The sequence below is a fragment of the Chelonia mydas genome, chromosome 10, assembly GCF_015237465.2.
Source record: "Chelonia mydas isolate rCheMyd1 chromosome 10, rCheMyd1.pri.v2, whole genome shotgun sequence".
NCBI lineage: Eukaryota > Metazoa > Chordata > Testudines > Cheloniidae > Chelonia > Chelonia mydas.
The window spans coordinates 13,694,290-13,718,974 of record NC_051250.2 but is presented as its reverse complement, the minus strand read 5'-3'; the positions used below and the strand labels follow the sequence as shown (position 1 = coordinate 13,718,974).

Below are 24,685 nucleotides of genomic sequence, written 5' to 3'. Positions count from 1 at the left end.
ATTGCCAGTGCCATTGATACCAGTGGAGTTGATCTGCACTAGCTGAGGATCTGGCACAATGGAGTTATATGGTGGAAGTGAGGGGAGAATCAGGCCTTTTGTAATCAATAGGAGTACAACCTCTGAAAAATCCCTCATGGCAGAGATACGCCCCCCAGCACTGTCAGAGTCCCTGGGGCAGTTATAGTATCCGTGGGCACACGCAGAGCTTATTGACCAAAATGTTCCACAGCAAGACGCCGCCAGGAAAAATGAAATAATAATAATAATGGAAAACCCCCAAACCCACACCAACGAAACTGTCAGACAAAAGACTTTCAGACAGAGAATTGTGGCTGCAAATATATTTCATGGGAGATGGGGTGGAGTTACAGTTAAATAATAACAATAAAATGTTCAAGAGTAAGGAAATTACGGGTCCTGGATCAACCTTAGCTTTCACCCGTAATCCTGGCCATCTGCTAGCTGCTACCTAGAGACGACCCGTCCCTCTGTTTATCGTTGTCCAATCCCTTCCTAACATGGAGTCCAGAAGTACACTCTCCCTGCCAAAACTCTACAGACAAATTTATAAACTAGCTAACCAGCTAAGGCCTGATCCCAAACCCACTGAAGTCAGTGGAAGTCTTTCAGTAGGCTTTGGATCAGGCCCCCTAATCCATATGGAATTAAGCCTTGATCCTTCACCAGATCATCCTCCCATTTACAGCTAGAGATTATAACATCTTGTGTTCTGGTTGACTGCAATGGAGTTACACAGGCACCACACTGGAACAACCTAATGGTTTATCAGGCCAACTATTTTCTCAGCAACAGAAAACACTACTTTATCTCCTGATATAGGCAAGACATCACACAATAACCCCATGAATGTTCCTACTACAGTCTGCAGGAAAAAAAAACCCTGCCACAGATAGGCCAAAGATCTACCTGTACCTGTCCTCCCTATACATTATCCACCATCGCCAGCTGCTACACTGCCTGCCTCATCCCTGGGGGCACCAGCACTCCACCAAGTCTAAAACTGGTGTATGACCCTTTAGGGTGCCCAGTGATCTGGCATAACTTAAAGTAAACTGCTAGGCTGCTCTGACTTACACCAGGGTTGGGCCAAGGCCTGGGCAGCTTGCTCCGTACCCAGCTTCCTGAATGCCTCCTAGCCCCTGAGATCAGTGGATCTGGGTACAGGAGAGAACCTGGGCTATCATAAATCCCCCTTTTTTCTGTAATTCATAGTCTCAACAAGCCAGGCATAAGTTTAATGTGACAACTGGCGACAATCTCTGCAAAGATGCGTAGAGAAATGAAAACTGAATAAAGGCTGCAGTAGGAAACTTAATTCCAAAATTCCTTACTTTTGAACATTTAAATTCTTTTTAAATAAAATGTTCTATTCATTTCAAACCTGGTTTTCCCTTTAGTAAAGGGAATTGTCAGCCTTAACTCTATCTCAGAAGAGTCATTACTTGATAGAATTTACCAGCAAGATACAAATAGCATAACCTTCAAATCAGTTAGGCAAGATCTTTATGTTATGCAGTTTACGTTTAATTTAAAGGCTGCACTAAAGAAAACTGCTGCAATTTCAACTTTGAATCCAAATTTTTATATACAACCCAAATCCTGTTCTAATTTCATGCCTTCAAACCAGAGGGGTTCTCAGTGAGGTCAACGGGAGCAGGGTTGGGTCCATATTCTTTACTACAAATATAAGTTCCCATCTGATAAAAGTACATGTACAAAAATAAAAGGATGACATACCAGTCTCCTCTTCTCGATAATCTGAATTAGAATTTGATGGTGTGCAGGTGCATTCCATATGCTCTTCTAACCTCACCAGAACTTCTTTTAATTTTGGCTTTTTTCTAACATACTCCACTTTTGCCACCTAAAAAAAAGAATGGTGTTTGTACTTAGACACATTAATGCATAACAGGATTTAAGACAAGTGGTTACATATCTATATAAACCACCTCTATCCTGGTAGAGCATCACATACATCACACACTTATTTCATGACACATCCTTTATACAAATTTAGCAGTTCCAAACAGACCAGGTTTTTTTTCTCCAAGAGTTTGATTTCCCATTCATGGGGTTTGAGCAATTCTATATTTCAGGATTTTTCTAAGTCAAGGTAAAGTTTCATATTCAGTCTCAAATCTGCATTTGTCTGCTGAATTTACAGATTCGAATATATTTTTCTCTCTACAACATTTCACCAGGGTTATGTTGAACTACCTGTTGTTTTTAAGACTAAGGCAAACAGCGAAGACATGGAAAGCACCAGTGCTGTTTTGAGAACCTAGCTCCAAATCTCACAAGGGACACCCCCTCTCTGTCCTGTAAGCTTCTTGCAGCAACTCTGGGCAATCTCCAGGTAAATGAGAGCTCACTTACCTTTAAAGGAGAACTAGGAAGAAAATGAAAAGGAGATTAACAGTTTTTTTTTTAAAGTCTTTGCTGAGACACATCCATCTTGCTTGATGTTCTCTCTCTACTGTATGGAAATGTTACCTCTTCAGATATACTGAGCACATATTTAACTAGTATTTAGGTTCCAGGTACATTCCAGGCCCAGTCTAGCCTTTACATAGCAAATATGCTTAAATACAGTACAAACAGGTTCTAACACAGTTTGGTGAGCTAGCGTGGACCATATTCTAGCTCTGGAAGAGAGCGAAGATAGAACACAGATTTTAAACCTTGTTCTAACTTGCACTGGCCCCATTCACGCTGGCCAGCCTGACCTTCTTAGAGCCCTGTGCAACCACCACTGAGATTAAACCTGAGTGAAACCATTATAGACAGGGCCTTGTGCTGAGGAAAGAACCACACCCAAAGGGGAATCTTCTAGCTGCTTTGCTTTGCAATCCTGCTCGGCACTAGGGAGACATCCAAAATGTGCCTCCCATCTGACAGTAGGGGGCTGTAAAGATGGGCTGTCATGGACAGCAATGAAACCTAATAGTGCGGATACTGTATTATTTTACACAAATTAGAGACAGAGAGAAATCGAGAGACTGGGCCTCTGATCCCTTGCACACTGAGATGATTGACACACATGTGGTGCTCTGAGGACATAGCACCAGTCAATCGGTATATCATTAAAATAGGCAGGGTTGTTAAAAAATGATCAGTGTCCACAATTTTTACTAGACCCTTTTGCTAACTGTGAATTGATTTGTTTGTTGGGGCTTTTAATGCTCCTTGATCTTAGCACTGAGAAAACATTGACCCTCTGTCCTTCCAAAAGCAGCAAATCCTTCTCATAACATGGGGAGGGAGGGGAAATTATACTTCCCAGCTGTCAGAAACCATCCTTTAGCTTTCTGGACACACATGACCAATGGACAACTGAATGAGAGTACCCAGAGCCTAGAGTGAAACACTGGGCCCCGTTAAAATCAGTGGGAGTTTTGCCACCGACTTCAATAGAGCCAAGATTTCAAACCTACATTTCAGTCATGGCGCCCTTTTGTCAACAAGATCTGGAGCCTATTTGCATTTGCCCAACAAACAACAGTTCTGCACGGACAGATGCAGTAGTTAAAATGTCCACATTAAAGACATTTTCTGAAGCTGTCAGATTTCCATACAAAAAGATTTAGAGCTGGTTCTAACATGTCAGAATGCTCTGCTGAAGGGTCAACAATGGGTCACAGCAATATGTTTCAGGCTCATCTATCAGAGTATAACTCTAGCAAGGCTTTGAATGCAAAGATTTGAAAGTGTATGGTACATTTGAGTCATCCGGCATCAAAGGATGACTAATCCTGAAAATTCACAATAACAAACAGCGATTAAGACCTCTATAACCAGAGACCTAGAAAGAGACCCAGCAATTATGAAATGGCTTTGATATCTGCCATGCATATTCCAATTGTTGGAATTAACCAGCATCATCAAAAATTACTTGCAACTAAAACTGTAATCTACCTTTATTTTAGACCATCTCTATTTTTTTCCAAATTGAGATAACTACATATACACACCTTCCGCTCCTTACTTTATACTACATGCACTGGAAGATGTAGGAGGAGATACTTAGAGACTCTATGATGATAACCTACTTCACACTGACCAATTAAAAGCTACGGTTTTTAGTGAAGTGCATTGTAAATTAAAACAAACAAAAAAGCAGCCCCCAGGCTCCTCTTTCTCCTTCAGGCAACGCAAGTTAAGACTGAAGATTTATAAAGTGCTGTAAACATTCAATTTCTCAAGCTAAAGCAACATCAAATACAATTAAATTCCTAAATCTGTGTTGTCTCATAACACCTGCTGCCACCATGGGATCTATAATTAATGCTAAGCTAAAACAGTAGGCTCTGGGCCAGATTCTCAGCTGATGTAAAACACCATGGCTATTTTGACATCACAGGATCCAACTGTAGGTTTGCATTCTTTTTGTCCCTATCTTGTTGCTCGCAAGAGAAGGATAACTACACGCTATTGTGTACTACCCATTGCTTTGAAATGGTTAGTCTTCAGCAAGCCACTGATTTCAACATGGGCTTCCTTCATCTTTCTCTAATGCAACAAAACCAAAAACCTTCAACAACAATAAAATCCACCAAAAATATTACTTATAAAAACGATGGGGGAGACAAGTTCCATTTGTGTTTCTTTTTAATTTCCTCCTAATATTACATTTAAATAATTGTACCATAATATGAAGGTTAGGGTCTATGTTCTGTACCTCTATGGTCTCTATTCCACATTCCTATTGTGTATGAGGAAGGAGAGGGGAGGGAGTGAAGGGAAGAGGGGAAGGGAGCATAGGGGAAAGTTATGTTGCTCAGATAAAAATATCTGGTCTGGTGGGAACACTTGATGGTATCCTCAGCCCCAAGGGGAAGGCAATGTTTCAAATTGTTCAACAGTGATACATAAGGAATGGCAATGAGTTTTCCCAGGCAGGCTGCAATGCAGAGTCTCATGGAAATCAGAGACTCAAAGCAGAGGAAAAAGGCAGGACTCTGGGCATGAAAACCCTGAGAACCCCACCAGCATAATAACAAAATTAATTCTGTACAAGAACTTACAAGAAACCTCTCAGCATGGGAGATGACTTTTACTATAACACTCAACAACAACAAAACCCACTTGGATGGTCACTGTTTAACATACCAGGCATGAAATAAAATCCTGCATTAGGATGCTTTTCAGAAATGAAATGACTAACAAAGGCATCAGTTTGCTCTAGCTCAGAAGTGGATTAGCAATGGTATGATGGAATGAAGCTCTATGAACCTGGGCAATTCTAAAAATTGCAACTGAGGTCTCAAGTTAAAGAACGAAGACAGAGGTCTGTTGCGTTTTAACTAGACACAAAGAAGTCAGCTGGAGTCAAACCACAGCTGAGGCAAGGTGCATTTGCCTATAATAGGTCAAAAAGTCACTGCACAATTGTGTTTTATGGAACAAGAACTATTATAACGCTACCTGTTATGGGGTTTGCAATTGCTCTTAAAGGGAAGTTAAAGATCAAGTATTGCCTGGTCCCCTTTCAGCACAAAACAAGAGAATATTGAAAGATGTAGTCCCCAGAGGGACACTGGAAATTGTACGATGCAGCAAGACATGATGGGAAGCAGCATCAGGGAATATAAGGAGCAGCTTTCCCTCAGAAGAGGAGAAACTGGGGAGAGATCAGACTCGATGTGTGGCTCTTCACCAAGAGAGCAGAGGAAACAGCCTGGAAGAGGCTGTGGCTAGGACCTAGGAGGAGGCCTAGTGAAAGAAACCCAGGGTAGTGACAAAGCATATGAAGGACAAAGTATAGGGCAAACAGTATTGGTGAGGGATTGAGGCCTGATTTTGGCCACACAATTAGGGGCTCAGACTGGTGCTTCCAGAAAGAGTAGGAGGAAGTCCCTTTTTCACTCCCCTACATGAATGGGGAGAGAGCTGTGGCCCATGGTGGACCAAGGAAAGAGCCATTTAGCTCTGAGTCACAGGAAAAGAGTATACTTAGCGCAGTGAAGACAGAGAATCTGATTAGCTTTGCCTCAGGAATGAGGATTGTTGAACCTGGAGAGGACCAGAGGACCATTTTGTATCATTTTGCTTTGGATTCATGTGGTTGCCCTGGAAGGGGAGGACTTTTGTTTTGACTGGAAGCACTAAACCTACCTCAGAGGGAAACTACGGCCTGGCCCTGGACACTAACAGGGACACTGAAGAGATAAGAATCCACTACACTCCTCAAGAAATGCTTTGTTACAGATAGATTCTTGCTACCTAGATGTCCATGGCCCCTAAACCATACATGTGTGACCTCATGGACCGCCTACCAGGATACGCACAATTAGTCCAGAAGGCCTTGCTGGTAGAGGAACCACTACGGTTCCATTTTACAGTGTAGAGGAGGCCAGATAAGGGAGCCATGAGGGTTCTTTGGGTGTAGGGTTGCTGGATTTACTGCTGTAGGGACTCACCAGCCACTGACCCCTGCATGTGATGGGGGATACAAAGACTGTAGAGGCTATTGTACAGTTACTGCACCTCTGTTTCCTTTCTGGTCTCACTGAATGCATCTGCTCTCTACTCTACTCGTTCTTATACTGCACTCATCACCATATTATCTGAACACCTTCCAGTAGTGCACCAAGCAACACATATCTGTCATGTCTCCCAGTCTGCAGACCTTAACCCATGGCGGAGTGGAATTCTGCAATTCTCCCTCTCTTACACCAGGCTCTGGGCTACAGCACTCTGTGGATCAACCATTCTTACCCAGCAGGTCTAACTGAACTTGGGTACCCGCGGTTCTTTCCTTCAGGAGTCTAGTGATATCCAGGGATCAGACAGCCTTCTTAAAACCAAAGTATTGTTTCTTTTAACAGAAAGAACAAGACATTTCAAGAAAAAGAATTTTATAACAAGAAACACTCTATCTGCTTGTTTGTCTTACCGAAAGGCTTATCATCCCTTGATGGTCACCAAGGAAGATACCCCCATCAGGTCCATGCATCTCAGTCTGGTTCTCCTGAACAACCACCTCTTTCTCTTGAGGAAGTGTTCCTTTTTAAACGAGCAAGAGTTCTTTTGATCTCTTGCGTATCTGCCCTTTCCTGCCCTGGCACTGTCTCTGAATGACTCTCAAGTGTTTGTCTGCTGAGAAGTGGCTTATCTTGGGCTACTCTTTCCCTTCCTGCTTGTCTTTCCCAACAGCCCCTTATTGAATTACACCAGCACCTCCATACAGTAAACATCCCATTAACCAGGTCAATGTGCAACATTCATAAATTAATGCAGAGCAGCTCCAAATCCATCAGAGCTATTACACCTGAAGTAGCGGATAAGGAGAGTGGATGGAGCCCTTCTGCTATTGCTCCACAGATTGGAAAGGAAGATTGCTCCCTGCTGTTCCTGCAGAGATCCCTAACACCCAGCTCAGCTACTCGGGATTGGCATTGGGAACAGGATTTGCTCCATAATGTTCACATCTGCTCTCCTGGCTAGGAACAAACCAGCAGATCTGCTGAATGGAAAGATGTGGGTTTTTTCATGACTGCTATTGGGCTGACCCAGTTAAGTAAACTTCAGGAAATGCCAAACAAAGGGATATCCCAGGTCCTTGGGTTGGTTAAAACTTCATCTACCTGACATATTTCTGGAACAAATATAAAACCAATGAAACCTCTAAGCATTATGAATTGAGTTTTGTTGCAGCAACAGGCACAGTTAAAGAAAATGCTTCCACAAGTGACATTAAAAAAAAAAAATCACACTCCACCAGCTGGCACTAGGGAGCGACTGGATTCCTTGCCATGTGCTAATCACAGAGGAATTCCCAAAGTCAAAATTCTGCAGGACCAAGCAATTTGCTTTTGCACCGTGGTTCAGACTTTTCAGTAGCCGGGTCAGAAAAGATATTCAGAGGTTCAATAAAAGAAACGGCAAACACTTCAAGTCTGGTCCAATTACTGAATCCTCGAGTATGTTAGCATAAAAATACAAGCAACAGAACTTGTGCTTATATGCACCTGAGGGTCAACAAGGGAGAGTGACTTTAAAACAGGCATTTCATTTCAATCAAACAGGCGTTCTTTCATGCTATTTATGAACAGACTGTTTAAAACATATTCCCGTGGGGAAAGGGAGATACATCCGACATAGGTGCTCTCTGTGCTGCCATGCAGCAGCTCCACTTCTCAGACCCTGCTTTTTGTTGATCGCTCAGCGAGGAAAGAGATTCCATAGTATCAGATGGCTTGTTTTCAAGCTAAGAACAAAGGATCACGCTGTGACTATTAAAACTATTGGCTGCATTTGGAGGTAGGGAGATTTCAGAGGGGCCTGAAGGCAGAGGGAGCCCCAAAAGGAGCATATCCTGGAGTCTGAGCTCCATCACCCTCTGAAAGGATGCAGCCTGTGCCCGGCTGTATTAATGCCAGCCAAGTCCACTGGCTCATTGGGAAGTGGAGAAAGGTCAAAGCACCCCTGTCCCCATGCCCCTTTGTGGGAGGCCAGGGCCACCAGCAGTGCTGGCCCAGAGCACTGCTTGGCTCCGCAGCAGCAGCCCCCTGCCTGGTGTACACGGGGTCTAATCCAAAGCTCACTGAAGTCTATGGGAATCTTTCCATTGATCTCAGTGGCCTTAGGCTCAAGTCCTAGGAAAGGAATGCCCCTAATGCCTGCACCCACCTTCAATGCACCTGCACTAAGCCCTCGCATTCCAGCCCTAACACTCTGACTAATTGATAAATGATAACTTTGTCCACAAGAGCATAAAGAAACCTCCTTTGCTTTGGCCTGTGAGATAATACGTCTGCAAACCCACTCACTGACCTTTCTGGGTGGACATTTTTGCAGTGTGAGTAGGCATGCTATGATCTCACCACCTTGTCAATGAAAGGGGAAGGAGGAAAGCCCTTTCAGTCCTAATCAAAAGAGCGCTTTTATCCAGCCTGACATCATGGAAAAAACAAGAGAGCTCTCAACTGCATTCCAGGAATAACCCAGACAAGCCCCCCCAAAACAACTCCTACCTTTCCTGGGACCCTCATGCAGGGCTTTGCTAGATAATGGCATGCACACCCCCTGAGCTCTAAATACAGGATTTCCAAAAGGCTCACCCAACAATTAATTATATCAAAGCCTACGAGAGAAGCCAACTCTGGAGGATACAAATACAGATTCTGTTCAGAGATTTCTGATGAGACTGTGGGGTCAGTGGGCAACCTCGACAATGAGCATCCTGTTTCTATTTGACCTCTTGTCCTTCTTGCTTCTTAATTACTGTTTGGAGCAGGGGACTTGCCTTGGAATTTTCTGAAGAACTGGCCGATGTGTATATCGATATCATTGGTCTCACCTTATTAATGCTGCCATAAAATCATCTTGCCTGATAGGGTAACTTTTAATAAAATTAATGTAATCCTGAAGGGGACCAATGTGCATCACTGAACCGTGTGAGACAGTGAGACAGATTCCTTGGCGCAGTAATGGTGGGGAGATGACAGGCCCAGCACTGGCATAACTTAAAGCTGCTGCCTAAGTTTTAAACTCTATCACTGGCTTACGTTCCTTAATACATCCTACGCCAGTGGGGGATTGCTGTGGCCCGCTCACTCCCTGCCCCCTCCAGTTCAGTGGGAGATGGAGGGGTGGAGACCGGGTTGTGGTACAGATGCACCAGCAGAAATTCTCATCAGCCAGGGAAATTCTCTGCTCGGCATTTGCAGCTTGATTTTCACCTCTTTGCACCATGTTTGCATATTAACTATAGAATCTGGCCCAGAGAACTCAATGGGAGCAGGACTGGGCCCAAAGGTGCTAGCATTGCGTTCACCAGTGATATGATGGTTACAGGTAGGGAGGCACTTTCATTCTAGGTCTCTATTTTAAGTGGCTTACACTTTGGGGCTTAGACTTCTCACTTTGTTCTCAGCCCAGCAGTTAATCGAGTTGTCCCTGATTTATTTATTTATTTATTTTTAATTATATTTGCAAAGTGTATCAAGATCCACAAAGGAATGATGGCATGTAAGTGAAAAGTATAACTATTTTTGGAAAGACTGAAAAAATCTGTTCAGGTGTTTTCCAGCTTATCAGAGTGTGAAAATTTTCCTTGCCCATTAAAAAACTCAGACACTTTTTCGGGGGTTCAGACAATTCATCATTGGTTGGGATGTTGCGCTTTGTACTTGGAATACACAATGACCAAATAAATGTGTTAGAAGCACCTCTTATAATTACTCAGTAAACCACAGTGGCTGCTGCACTCCTTATATCCTACCAGGCAAATCCATATTTGAATTTTTAAAAAATAGAATTTTGACCTTCGAATTTTCAGGCACGCATGGGGCCCAGAGGTTAATGAAATGTGATTCTGAAATGTGATTCTCACTCATGCTGGTGCAACTCCGTTGACTTCAGCAGAGTAACTGCTGAATTGCACTGATCTAAATGAGAGCAAAATACAAGAAATACCATCCACTTCATGTAATATTTACCAGAAGCCTGTGGCAGGGAGAAATGGATTTTGCTTAATGAATAAATATAGCATGAAGCCTTGAGTCTCTTAACCCCAGGGATACAATAACTTGGAAGACATTTTTTCAGATCAAAAGTGTTATATTGTCACATATAAAAGCCCAATTTAGGCTGCACAATATTTAATTAAAGAAATGTAATTCTGTGCAGTGGATTTTGCAGTCCAACGCCCCTCGAGTCATTCTATCTTTTAAATTCAAGATCTGTTCTGGGAGAGATCGTGGGAAAGACACAATCAAAACTATTTTTTTTTTTTTTAGATATAAAGGAAAATGAAAGGAATCCATGAAAATCAAATCCAAAAATAACATTTTCCACTAATCATATTTTATGAAAGGCATCTGCTCACTTACAAGGGAGCAAGATATCTAACTGACTTTGCTAGGGTGGTAAAGGTAGATGCTAAACGGGATGCACACAAGAATGTCTGAAGCTCCCAAACTCTTACAGTTATATCCCTACAACCAGAATTTGCTCACCTTGACACTTCTGTGATGTATCCGTGATGGCTGGCATTTCATGCTGCTGGTATTGCAACAGCCAGTACAACGTTTCACCTCCACACACGGTGGCCATATCAGGAAATTAGCAGACGTGGGATCGATCTGACTCCGAGGTATCTCGTATATAACAGTTCTTGTTTTGCAGACGGCAGGAATGGCTTCCTCTGCAAACAGAAGAACCCAGACTTCCAGGTGAACAGCTGTTCTCGCTTTAGAGCACACATGCTCACACCACTACGTGCTTAAGAGAGTGATTCCCACCCAGGCTTTTGCGACAAGTGCTCTATGCTCCTATTGCTGACATTAACGAAAAGCCTTTGTGCTGGGCTTGGATAAGCTGTTACTGCTTGCCTCCCGTTCAACTGTGCATGCTACCCCAGAGTGAAGACTGAGTTGCTCCAAACACCCAGCTCACGAGACGACGGCTTTCCACCGCCCAAGTCCCAGTGCAGGTCAGAGCGCGCACAAATAAATGGGAGGCACAGACTGTCTGAAAGGTGACAGCAGGCAAGGACACCGTCTGAAACTCTCACTGTTGTACTAGTTCCTGATCAGATAGCTGGATAGGGACTGGTCCTGAACCATAGAAGTCAGTGGAAGCTTTGCTGTTTTCCAGGATAAGGGCCATAATGTGCATCTATGTATATTTCACACATACAAAGCACATTTAATAAACTGCACACAATCTGCTTCTGTAATTGCTACACCATGCACCATCCCTTAGTTTATGACACAACTTTCTCCAACTTTCAGTTCTGCAGTGGTCACCACCAAGCGGTCATACAAATGGCAGCAGTCCTTATTTCTGAATGAAGCTGGGAAAATGATGCATGGCTTGATTTTTTTAACAAGGCGAAACCATGACCAAAAGTGTCTCTAAGGTGCCACAAGTCCTCCTTTTCTTTTTGCGAATACAGACTAACACGGCTGCTACTCTGAAACCTATAATACTATGTTCAGCTGTGCAAATTATTTTACCAGGTCTCAATCTACAGCAACTTTCTGCTGCTGAAAGACCAGTTTACAAACAAAGGTTTCAGGCATTTGAGGGTTAGCTGTATAATGTCTGCTGTGCAATAAAGCAATGTTGTGAGATATTGCTCGGTGACAGCTCAGTCACAGTGCATTTAGCTGACATATGAACAATCCAAGATCCACAAACCTGAGATCTCTTGCACCCTGGGATGATAAGAGCTAGGACTACTCAAGAAGTGACATTCTTGACTCCAGGACCAGATGGGCTGGCAAAGAATGCTTTATCTCTGTTATGGCAACCCCAACGGGGAAATTTGAATGGTGAGAATTTATCTGAAGGCAGCTTGTTTTTTGCTGTCCAGTTAAAGAGGCTAAGCTGCTGGGGTATGATGAAGTTGGGATGCTCTTCAATATCCTCAATAGAAGTATAAAGAAAAGAAAATGTGATCTGGTTTGAACCTGTAACTTGAAAGCCTAGGATCACATTTGCTTTGATTTGGTTTGGGAAGAGGATCGTTTCGATGGGCAAGCCCCCAGAGGAAACTTAAAAACAACTCTATAGGGTGGGTAAATATCACAGCAGAGGAAGGATGCTTCTCACTCCCTACAATGCTGTTAACTAGGCCAATTAAGGGCCTGATAGTGCAAGATACCGGGCAGCTCCTACAAAATGCTAAGACTGCCATTCCCATCGACTTTAAATGGGACGCATTCAGCACCTTACAGAATAAGGTGCCAAGTGTAGCAGGTGGTTTTAGAAGCATTGTTCTCTAGAGGCATTCAGTGTGAGGAGTCTGCAGTTGCCAATTCACAGTGCAAATCCATGCTAACAGTGTGCTCTGCTGTATGTTTCATGAGATCTTAGTCTAAAGTTAAAATATACTGATTAGGAATTGCCCACAGCATATAAGAATATGCATGTTTTCCAAAGATATATTAAATGGTAAATCAGTAAGACCTAATCATTTGTAACAAGTGTTGCATAAAAATGCCATTTTGAAGTCAATTAACATCTATTTCATTTTATATCCAGGCTTTTGTTTGAAACCATCATTAATACTTATTAGAAAAATGCCTTGTAAACATGCCTGGTCCCTTGTGTAATGATGGGAATTAATGTCATAGCACTTCAGTCTTGCTCTCAATTTTTGGATAAACTGGTTTTGAATTAAAGAGTCAAGCTGTTTCCTTTTCTAGAGCTTCTGTCCTGAAAACTCTACCAACTGTTGATGTTTTTTTAAAAAAAGAAAATTGCAGTAATTGTTCCCCACACTATGAATTATACATTGAATATCACCACATTTTCCAGCTAAGGTCTCCCTTTTAACATGCTGCAACACGACAGTGAATGTAAAGAATTTATTCATGCTTGTCTCTTGTGGATAGATTACCCAGCAGAAGGTGACTGATGCAACAACTGACTTTGGAAAAGTGACATACTCAAAGGAAAAGACCATTTTACTTTCTACTTTTTATTTTGCACAATGAAGTGTCTTGCATGACTAATCAAAGGAGCCCCCCACGATTTTGTTCTTTAAGCACAAACAGCTTGTTGTTTCTTACCAATGCTTCTTTTTCTGCGAATGGGTACAGGGTGATTCTCTTGAACATGTTTAGCAGAATGAACACTATGAGATCTCAAGTTTGTTTCTGAAACATCATCATATCCTAAAGTAGAAAACACAATATCAGACCTTAACTGTGTCATAAGCACGACAGTCACTTTAATTCTCCACCATTAATGTATAAGAATATGCGTCAGCCATATATATAGGATCAAATCCTGCCTTAATATACAATCCTGTGAGACTCCTGCCAATAAAACTGCAGGGGCATAAGGGCAGAACTTAATGCAGAATTTCTCACACAAACGTGCATTTTTAACTCTTTAATATTGGTTTTATGGAAAAATATAGAAACTCTCTGTGTTGTATGATACAGGGGCAATTCTGTTTTAATTCTGTTGCATTTTTCCTGTGAAAGGTATAATAAACTTTCTAACTGGATCTAGGTGTAGAAATTAGAATAACAATATTTCATGATGCTAATACACAGATTGAAGTTCTCTTATAAGAAGTTCCAAGAGTTCTGGTGGTGTGAGTCTACGTAATACAAAATACGGTGTTGTAGTAATAATGCTGTTACTATAAACTTTCTCTTGTCTGGCTAACTCAAGAACAAGCAATAACTAGTTTGGGTTTCCTTTTGGTCTCTCTGTTGCAGAACAAATCCCTTGTGAAGTATCCTAACCTTTGGAGGGGCATCTGAAGCTACTGCAGACTCTGGGATTGCATCCAGGCTTGTCTCGTTCCCTAAATAAGCCTACCACATGGGTTAAAGGGCCATGAGAAAAAGCAAAGATGGAAAACTTGGCATTTCATTTATCGTATACAACAACAAAATGACAGCTCCGCTATTTGGTTTTGTGAAGTGAAGCAGTCCAGGTCGTGTCACATGCAGTGGGTTTCAGAAGGATATGAGCACATACTGCATTGCTGGTATAAACAAAATGCAGACTGAAATGTAACTAAATTCCAACACATCTCGTGTGTGTGGTAATCTGCCTAGTGGAATGCCCTCTGTGACATAATGGGCTGTTGTATAGGTTTCACCAATGCCTTCAAGGAGAACTGTAACACGCACACAAAATACAAGTGGGTGGCATACAAAAAATCAATTACACTCTCTGCTTGCTAACAGCATGTAATGGTCTCCTGTTTTCTATAGCTTTGCATGCCTTCTAAACGCTGCAGTCCTTTCTGCTTCCAGTGCATTCATATGCATGTTTCATAATGTATCCAGACTCTAGTGGAACCTGTTAACTATGTTAACAGTATGGATCACACATGGCTGCTCTATAAATAAACCGACTCCTTCCCGCCCCACGCACACACACCCAAGGAATCACACCCAACCGAGCATGCGGCTGTGAAATAATTGCACGCCTCGGGTGCATAGTGAGACATAAAGACAGAGCCCGGGTGCCTTCAGCAGCCTAGAAGGAACCACATGCCCTCAAGTGTGTAATTCCTCTTTTCTTATAAGTGGAAAAAAGCAGACTAAGTGGGCTATGCAATTGTAGCCTCCAGCAAACACTTCCACTCACCTGTTGGCAAATCCTGCCCATTTCCTAAAACAGTGGGAATGATCCTGTGGGGGTGGTGTAAATCAGCACAGCCCCGTTGAACCCAATCTGTCTAGGTATGTATGTGGCCTTCATCACAGGAGTGTCTGAACACCTCGCGATCACTACTGGCTTTTAGCCTCACAACACCCTTGAAGGGTAAGGAAATATTGCTCCCATTTTACAGAAAGAAAACTGGGGCACGGGGTGGATTAAGTGACATATCCAAGGTCACCTAGGATATGTCACTTAATCCACCCTATACCTCAGTTTTGTATCATTACAATAATAGGAAGTAGGTAGCTGAGCTGGGAACTGAATCCCAAGTCCCACCCCAATGCCACTAGGCCATCCTTCCACTCTTAGGTGAGTGAAGCTATGCTGATTTACACTAGCTGAGCATCTGGCATGTTCTTTTTACTCAGTGGGGTCTGCGGGTACTCACCACCTCTCAGGACCAAACCCTTAATGATTTCCCATATGCTGGGAGATCATTAAGCACTGGCTACCTCTCCCTCTTTGATGCAAGAAACTACAGTGCAAAAGCAGGGCAACCATATGTCCCGTTTTGGCCACGACAGTCCCTTTTTTAGGCCCTCTCCCAGCCATCCTGACTTTTTTTGGCAAAACTGTGCCTTTGCCCTGTTGGCTCTTACTGACTAAGCATCAGTGGGCAAGAACAAACTCGACAAACACACAGTTTTGTAAAAAAAAAAAAAAAGTGGGTCGTGACCCTTATCAGGGGTGTGGAAGTACATGCGGGGGGTGCAGGGGGGGGGAGTGGCAACACCAGTCCTGCGCTGGAGGGAGGGCTAAGGAGAGTGGCTTGGGGCGGGGACTTGGGCCGGCCCTTAGTGGGAGGGGGACCTCAGGCCAGTCCCAGGTGGGCGGGAGGGGGCCTCAGATGGCCCCAGGGAGGGGAACCTCAGGCCGGCCCTGCGAGTGGGTGGGCAGCGGGGCGGACTCAGGCCGGCCAGTGGGGTGTCCCATTTTCTCTTTGGGGAAATATGGTCACCCTATGCAAAAGCAAGCTGCATTCATTCTGCTTAGCACAAGAGCCTGACTTGCACAGGGTGCAAAGCCACTCTGCTTACCTGCAAACAGGGTTTAAAAAGTAAAGGCTATCTGTAAAACTGATACTCCTGAGCCTAGCCTCCTGCTGGTAGCGGCCATCTTGCTGAAAAAAGAAATGAATTGTGGAGCAGCCCGGAGTACCAGATTCCAATCCTCCGTCCCTTACTGGGCAAAGCTCCGATTTAGCATAACTCAGTCATACTATATTGTTTTATGAATCAGGTAAGATCCAGGAAGTAATCTCATCAACCCACCACTATGTGAAACCACGTGTTTATGACACCGCAGTTGCACAACTCAGAATTCCATTTAGTCTTATGCTACCATCAGGTTACAAGCAAAATGACATGCTGGATGTGCTTATTCTAAGATAACTTGTAAGGCGCTGAAGGCCCTTGGCTTATACTGTATCTTGCTGTATCACTATAAAATGCAATTGGTTCACAACCATATGCCCAGCAGGGTGCAAGTCCTGAAAGCAAAAAAAAGTGGAGCTACCCTACTGCTAACACAGCTGACTGTGAAACAAGTTCCACTGAAATCTAAATGCATTATGAAACGTACGTACAAAATGCTTTTTTTTCACTCAATCATTGGTGTCTTTTTATAAGCAGAATTGTGGAGCATGTGGTTACTGCAAGAGTTATTGTAACTGAAGGCAGTTAGCCTATTTTGTATCCCTCTTGGCACCTGGGCCCACAAAGGTATTTAGGCTCCTAACTTCCACTGAAATCAATGAAAGAAGAGGAATTTTTACCATTTTAATGGTTAAAACAACGCTGTTTCAGCAATCCAGAACAGAGAGCTGTGGGTGCTAAGCACCTTGCAGGATTAGGTCCTAAGAGCAGAGAGTTGAGAAATCTGAATATAAGAAAAAAAGTATGATTCCCAATTTATAAACGTTGAAAAGTACTGGTTGCTAAGTCAACTTTGAGGATGCTGTGCTGAGCAAGATGAATGCCACTCTCTTTTAAGATGGGGTAGTTCATTTAATAAAACAAATGTTTTCATGGCAGCTGATCAAATAATTTCTCTTTAATCTTTTATGCACTGATGCACTGACAACATTCTGATGATGGGTAGAAAAAAAATCTAGCCATTAGCTCTGGTCAGTCCCTTAATGTAGTTGAAATTGTTCTTTTTGTCAGATTGGCATTTTTCCACTATGTCACGGAGTAGCTAATACATAAATCTCAGCATTCCTATAACACTGCCAATAATGTGATTACTGTACTCTCTAAATAAGCATGTGAAAAGTGCCCTAAAACTAAAGCAACTGTTACATACTTATATATCTGTATGGTATCCTCGTTTTCACATGTAATTTTTGTGCATAAGGTACAGTCCCAAATGGTGCGCTTAGTTGTATTCTGCTAAATAAGTATCATCTTGATGTGTGTACAAGAAATGGAGGCCCAAGGTTCCTGGTATCATCATCAGCTTATGAAATTCTCATTGTTTCTCTTTCAGGAATTCAATACAATGTACAATAACAAATACAATCTCTCTTACAAATCAGTCCTACTCCCAAAAGCCCAAGGCAAAATCAGACAGTTTGATCATATTTCTATCCGGTCTAAAATATGTCCTTGTGATATCCAAACTCAGAGACTGTCTAAGTTTTAAACTTTGATCTACTAAAAGAAATTAAAATAGTAACATGTAGGATGCATTTTTCTGTGGAGAGTTGTAATTTAGTAACTAAAAAGAATAACATTATAGTATTTAAGCTTTCCAGAGCCACATTCCCTACATCATGTCGCAGGAGGGGAGGGAGAAGAAGAGAGCAAAATACAGACATATCTCAAAAGCTTGCCTCCTTCACTGTTTTCAGCTGGCCTAACAGAAGATAATATCTGCATCCTTGTCCATTTTTAAACTGGGGCTTGGTCCAAAGACTGCTAAAGTCAACAGGAGCTTTTAATGAATTAGACTCTTTGTGATTTAATGAACTAACATAAAACCAATTTTTCCATCTGTGTGTGTTATTTTATAATACACCATTAGAATTTAGCATTGTAGCAGCACCAGAATTTCCTGGTTGATGCTCCAACATCATCCACTAGTACAGGGAAACTATTGTTCCCTCTGTGGGAGATTCTCATCTCAGTCCAAGCAGTGATGAGCCAGGAGGCAAATCTACTAGATGATTAAATGAACTCTACCACCCACAGGACAGAAGGGAGAAGGTAGTGTGTGAATAGTAAGCACCACACTGCTAGCGAAAGAGATTTTGCAGGCAGAGTAGAGGAAATGCCTCTTTTTTGGTGATTTATTCTCTTAGCTATTAGTAGTAAAGTTGTGGACCTTGAATGCTAGAGATATTTACTAGCTGGGATCATGCATGCTTTATATTTTAAGTAGCCAGGGTTTGATTCTGCTCTCAGTGGAACTCAATGGATTTACATCAGTGTAACTTTCACAGGGACCTGTTTCTGGGATCCTTACTGAAACAAAACTCCTATTGCCTTCCGTCCTAGTTTTCTTAGACTAGGGAGTGCAGGATCAGGTCATAAGAGCATAACAACATAAGAATGGCCATACTGCGTCAAACCAAAGGTCCATCTAGCCCAGTATCCTGTCTTCTGACAGTGGCCAATGCCAGGTGTTTCAGAGGGAATGAACAGAACTGGTGATCATCAAGTGATCCATCCCGTCACCCATTCCCAGCTTCTGGCAAACAAGGAAGAATTTGGCCCAGATTTTCTTTATTGAAAACATTGATAAGCACCGTGTTGGATAATGTTTTGCTTTAAGTAATATGCCAGATGGTGTGGGGGTGTGGTTTCTAATTTTATGAAGGGGTTATCAGTCATCCTTGCAGTACAAGATCGAGTCAAAATCTGTCAGAATGCAAGGAAGAGCTGCCCACTCTGACTTAAAAGACTTACTTGTGAAAAACATATACTGTGTTTGTTTTACAGTGTGAGAGAGAAAGTGACCTCTCTCTCCCAATTTCCACTGACTCTGCCCCTTACTGAGCTATACATTTCTTAGGAAAGTCAGACATTTACTACATGAAAGCCTAATTCTGCAAACCCTTGCCCAAAAGAGCAATTCTCACTGATTTGAGAAGATCTATTGAGTTTACTAGAGCTAGTCACTTGAGGAAGGATGTTCAAGGTTACACACTAAAATGAGGGAGAAAGTGATAACTGGATGGGCTGCGTGGAGTTTTGGTTTGAGTTTTTTGGATTTGGGAGTTTTTTGTGCAATCTATAATTTATCAGAGTAAATGCTGCAAAATCACCAACATAACTGCTGCATAGATCTTAATTGAACCAACCCTTTTAAAATGTAGTTATTATTCTAAGTAACAAATATATTAAACCAAAAGAAAGAGTATTGCGTGAAATGTTATCTTAGCAGTGCTAACCATCAGACATCTAACTTTCTAGCCCATGCTAACCTCACATACAATAAACACGCCCAATCCTGCAATCCTTTATCTCCAAAGTATACCCACTGAATTCAATTTTAATTGATTTTGTATAGCTATAATAATACTTGGGGTCTAAGGATTACTCATGAAAGTAAAGACTGCAGGATTGGGTCCAGTGATGTGTTTAAGCATAAACTAAGATTATAAATGCCTACCTACCTCCATCAGGGCCCAGTCCTGAAACTATTAGTCAGAATAGAGTAATAGAGTTTAATGCTTGGATAAGGACTACTCACATAAGTAAAAATAAAGGTGCAGGACTGGATCCTTGGAATTTTTATAAGTTCATGCCCTAAAATATTAATGTTTCATATTCAAATATTAAAATATTTATATTTCCTGTTTTTCTGGTGCTTTCTGACTGATGCTTTGCAGTAAAACAGCAAAATGAAATAACACATTTATGGTTAACTTCTTAATTTTTCAGTACTGTTTCTGCTTGATATTTGCAATTAGGTAAGTAATTATAGCCTGGAATAAGTTCCTCTGCTCTGCTCCATTCACTGCCATATTTTAAAATAATATAGTCTTGTATCTACCAGTTATTGACTCAAAGGCACAGGAAATAAAAAATCTGTTCAAATTCCTAAGTGCTCAGGCATCTCCCTCGGGAGCTAAAATATTCACTAACTCCAATGGAATCAGGATTAGGTCCTTATGCACTTGAACGGTATAAAGCACAATTTTAGGTGGGGACATATGGATTCCTTATTTTGTCCCTATTGTGAAAGCTTATTTAATCCCAATGACAATCAGAGCAGAACTTCTCTCTAAAAATTTCAGACCAACCCAAAATCAAGATGGATAAGAGGGTTTTTGAAGAAAGAATGTGTTTAACAGTATTAGTAATCAGCCATTATGGCAAAGCAATGTGAAAGGAGATGAGTATTTGAAACTTCAGCTTAATGGGACACCAGTTACTGCTCAGCATCACGAAAAAGGAAAGCCGTGTCTGTAAACTATGTTTCTGGTACATTTCTGTTCACTATTACTTCACTTTAAAAAAAAATAAGACAAGTTAACATTTAAAAAGATGTTGCAACATTGAATGAAGGGGATTGAGCCTAGTCTATATTTTACCAAAATGCATACCATACGGTTTCAGTGGAGCTCTCCCAATACCAATGCAAGCAACAACTCATTGACTTTTTGTTTGTGCTTTTAGAAAGGTAGAGGTTTACCCTGGGTTCATGGAGGATGCATCTGTTTGTTTTATTCTTTCACAAACTAACGGAAGAAACCACCAACAGCTAAGTGCATCAACTGTAATGATTCTGACTCAATAATGCAATGATTCTGAGATCTGATTCCAAACTGCAATCATTTGTTCCAGTGTAGAACATTAGTGAAGTGTACGGTCTCACAAGCCTAATGGTGCAGAAAATAACCTCCTGCTATTCTCTTCTGAATGAGTGTCTGTAAGCTCCATAGGAAGGTTCCTGTTTAAAATCAGTATGGACAGTTTATTTTCCTTTCAATAAGCCCCAGATCTTGGAGAGACATTACTTCATTCATAAATATTGTTGCAAATATTTTAAATGACTCTCACACAGTAGTTTAAAGATAACGGTACAGTGGAATAACATAATAATTATGGAAATTCTTTTTTTTTTTTGCTGATAAAGAGGTCTCACAGTACAAAGGTCACCAACATTAATATTACACCGAGAAAAAAGTGCACCAAGTTTATTTGGTGTCTGCTCACTTTTCGACGGTTTCATTTTTAAATGCAAAATAAGCCTGGTTTGGAAATGGATCCTTGTCTGGGGTAACTGTTCTTGGACTTTCCTAAGAACCCTGCTGGGATTGGGGAGAAACGCCTGACTCATCATCCTCCTCCTCTGGTTTCCCTGCTTTGGATTCTGATCTTTGGGCTAGGTCTGTCAGCCCACCCAGCGCTAGAAAGGAGTGAATGGAATATTCAGAAACCGTCTCTTTAAAGCCATCCCCACAAACAGACACGTGCTGATCTGTGGGCCCAGGTGCCATCCCTCTGAACAGTGGAATAAAAAGGGAAGGAAGGAAAGAGACTAATTTACCTACGGAATCAATCTCCAGGAGGCGCTGCAAATCGCGGATGCTGTGGATTTCGCTGTGAGCCAGCCTCTCGATTAGCTCCTGAGGGATTTCAGCTTCCTTCAAACAGACAAAACACCAAATCATTGCTTCCCCCTCCTGCTCCAGGATCACCTCTGAGTACATGAGCACTGCAGCCTGAGCGTGCCTATGGACGCCCCTGAAAGCTCTGAGCTGATTCTACCCTGCACCCCACTATGCAAGTGGAATGGGGCTTTTCGCATGAAATTCTATTCAACAGGCTCCTTGCTTAACATTTTCAAGTAACTCATTTTAGGCATCGCCTTGCGTCGGAGGACGTGTTGCGATTAGACATTTAAAATCTCCCCTCCACAGGGTTTGGAGTCGTCCTGCGTCCACCACCGCTTGATAGCCCCGCTGTTGTGCACAGGCAGGGGGAGAGAGAGGGTGCCTAGGTGTTTATGATTTCATAGAGCCATCACCACCAGCAGAAGAGATCAAGCTGAAATGCGCCACGACTCTGAAACCCAAACCCCTGAGCAATTGTTTAACACTTTCATCTTTGAGCTGGTTTAAAGTTTCTGCCAGGTGGAGAGATCCTTAAACCTCCCAGAAACTCACAGGAAGGGGATAAAACAAAGTTTTCAAGCTGGTTATAAGCTCACACCAACCCAGGGCGTCAGCAGCTTCCCCCAACGTCTGTCGGGAGGCAGAGAGAAATCACGTATCCTAGAACAAGTACCCACGCTGCACGTATAAACGAAAATGAAACTTACAAAAATAATAATTAATAATAACAACCCCCCAGGTGTGATGCTTTGGGGTGGGCATGTGCCTTGTGCCGCTAGCGAGAGGCAAAGTGGGGTTTCAATTGCCTTACAAATTCCCTCAAATTTCCCCCTACAAATGGCCACCTGTAATGATCCCCAGAGAGACAGAAAATCATGTTTCTCTTAGATCTCTCTCCATAGGAATCTACTGCCCACACGGTAGGACTATACGAATGGGTTTAGGTCAGACTACACCCCACTGCTCCCTGGTTGGGCTCCAAATAAATAGGTGCAAAGGGATATTTATTTTTACATTTTTGGCCGCACAAGAACAACTTCAGCTCTGAAGAGGGGAGAGGAGGTTTTAATGATTTCGGTTTTAAACCCAGATCGTGTGTGTATATGAACCCAGCAGAGTAACTGCTCCTCGGTCATTTTATTAGCGGTTTCATTCTAGTTTCTTGTTAGCAGGAAACCGCGCTATAATTCCTGCTCCTTGCCATGCAACAACAGGTCCGAGCACGGATTTCTTTGCAAATAATCCCAAGGCCGTTTGCGTTCCGATGGGTGTCGCAAACTGGAACGGGGTGGGTATGCAATTTTTTTCCAAAAAGCATGCAGCCAGCAAACAGCCCTGGAGCAAAATGCACGGTCATTCCGCTCACCCATTTGCACCCTACATGGCAACTTGGTTTTTGCCTTTGCAAAATTCTAGCAACCGCGGTGAATCGCTTCCCCCGGCAGCAATACTGAGAGATGCCCTGGAGGGAACTAACAAACGATCTCCCCCGGCCAGGGTTAAAACTAGGAGCTTTCCCCCTCCCAAACGACCTTCTAAACACTCTTTCCAACCCCCCACCGCTGCTGAGCCCTAGGAATTAACAATGCAAGAAGCCAGTCTCACCTACCTCAGGAAACGCAAAGGGAAGGTAGCAAAACCCTATCAGCAAAATGCAAGCCCAGGTCCTCATCGCGTTCTAAGACACTGGGGGCACGAATCAAAGGTCAGGGTGCTGTGTCGGAGCTCCAGCCCGGCTCCTGTGGCTGGGAAATTCAGTACCATCCCTCGGGGAAAGACACGGTGAGGCGTGCGGCTCGGGGCTCTTCGTCCACGTTGAGGTGTGGGGGGGGACTTGCTTGGGGGATTTGTATGTTCCCTTGGCTAGAGGAGCTCCGCTTCTGCTGCTCTCTCGCGCGCTCCTCTTGGCTTTAGGACTAGACCAGCCGGTACTTCTGCATATTTGCTTAGATCAGACCAAAGTGAAACCCAAGGAGTCAATCCGGAGCGCAGCCGAAACGCCCATCACCTGTCTGAGACAAGCTCGCCCCCCTCCAGACATGCGGGAGCGCTTCAAACCCGCCTCCCTTCCCCGGCAGGAGGCAAACCCCAGCAGCAGCAGGTTCCTTTAATTATTTATGTATCGCAAGATCGCCCCCCTCCCCCGGTCCTCCACTACCCTTCCCCCCCCCGATCCCCCCCCCAGTAAATGGATCTTTATTTATAGGGACCGAAATGTTTCTCTTGCTGAAAAATGCCCCCCGCTTTTCCCTCCCCCGCCGCCCCGGCTGGGGTGAGGTTAAAAAAAAATAAATCGGAGCAATATTGCAAGATCACAGGCGGCCTGGTGCAGTTTCTTCCCCACTTTGCACGGGAGACAGGCCAGGTTTAAATCCCCGGGGGGCCGGCACCGGCTCTGCCGATCGGAGCGAGGACTCGGAACTCCCAGGGAGGGTTCTTGAGCTGTCTGGAGTGTGAAATAATCCCGAGGAGGAGAATATACCACAGGCACCCTCCCACCCCATGCGCCTCCCTCTCCCCCCCCCCCCCCCAGAGTACTCCAGGCAGCAAACAACAAGTAGTGGGAGGGGCTGGGGGCTTCCTGCGGCAGTCTCCAACCTCGCACGCTGCAAAGCCACCTGGCAGCTGAGCCCCGCACTGGGGAAAGAAGAGACCCTGCAAAACCGGGGGAGGGGGCTATCTGCCCCCTCCCGCTGCCAGCCCAAACCCTGTCCCCTCTGCGGCACTGGGAGGGAGGGATGAGCCAGCCGCTCCAACGCACAGGGAAGGGCTGAGAGAGCTTCTGCGCAGATCTAGGCTGCAACCTTAAAAGCATCCACCTTGTCTCGCTTATAAGGCAAAGGAAAATCGCCATTATTCGGCAACCCCCTGATACGCTCCCTCCCCCGCCAAAAACCCAAGGGCTGCCTGGGGAGGGTCACGTCGCGTCACTCCAAGGAGACAGCTAAGCGGCAG

General features: G+C 43.3%; 1 protein-coding gene across 4 annotated transcripts in view; it reads right to left on the bottom strand.

Annotated features, from left to right (window-relative positions):
* The window catches only part of PDGFA (platelet derived growth factor subunit A), a 29,243-nt gene extending 5,043 nt beyond the window's left edge, over nt 1-24,200 (bottom strand). For 2 of the 4 annotated variants that reach the window (XR_003565502.3, XM_007065364.4), the window contains exons 1-5: nt 23,340-24,191; nt 21,664-21,760; nt 13,548-13,652; nt 10,986-11,173; nt 1,762-1,888 (exon numbers count right to left, since the gene is read on the bottom strand). Coding sequence is in view for 2 of the 4 variants with exons in the window: in XM_007065364.4 (XP_007065426.1) it covers nt 1,762-1,888; nt 10,986-11,173; nt 13,548-13,652; nt 21,664-21,760; nt 23,340-23,402 (580 nt within the window). In the remaining 2 variants the exon portion in view is untranslated. Of the gene's footprint in view, nt 1-1,761; nt 1,889-10,985; nt 11,174-13,547; nt 13,653-21,663; nt 21,761-23,339 lie in introns of all 4 variants that reach the window. The other 2 variants (XR_003565503.3, XM_027827696.3) reach the window with 2 other exon arrangements.
* Nucleotides 24,201-24,685: the final 485 nt, after the last annotated feature.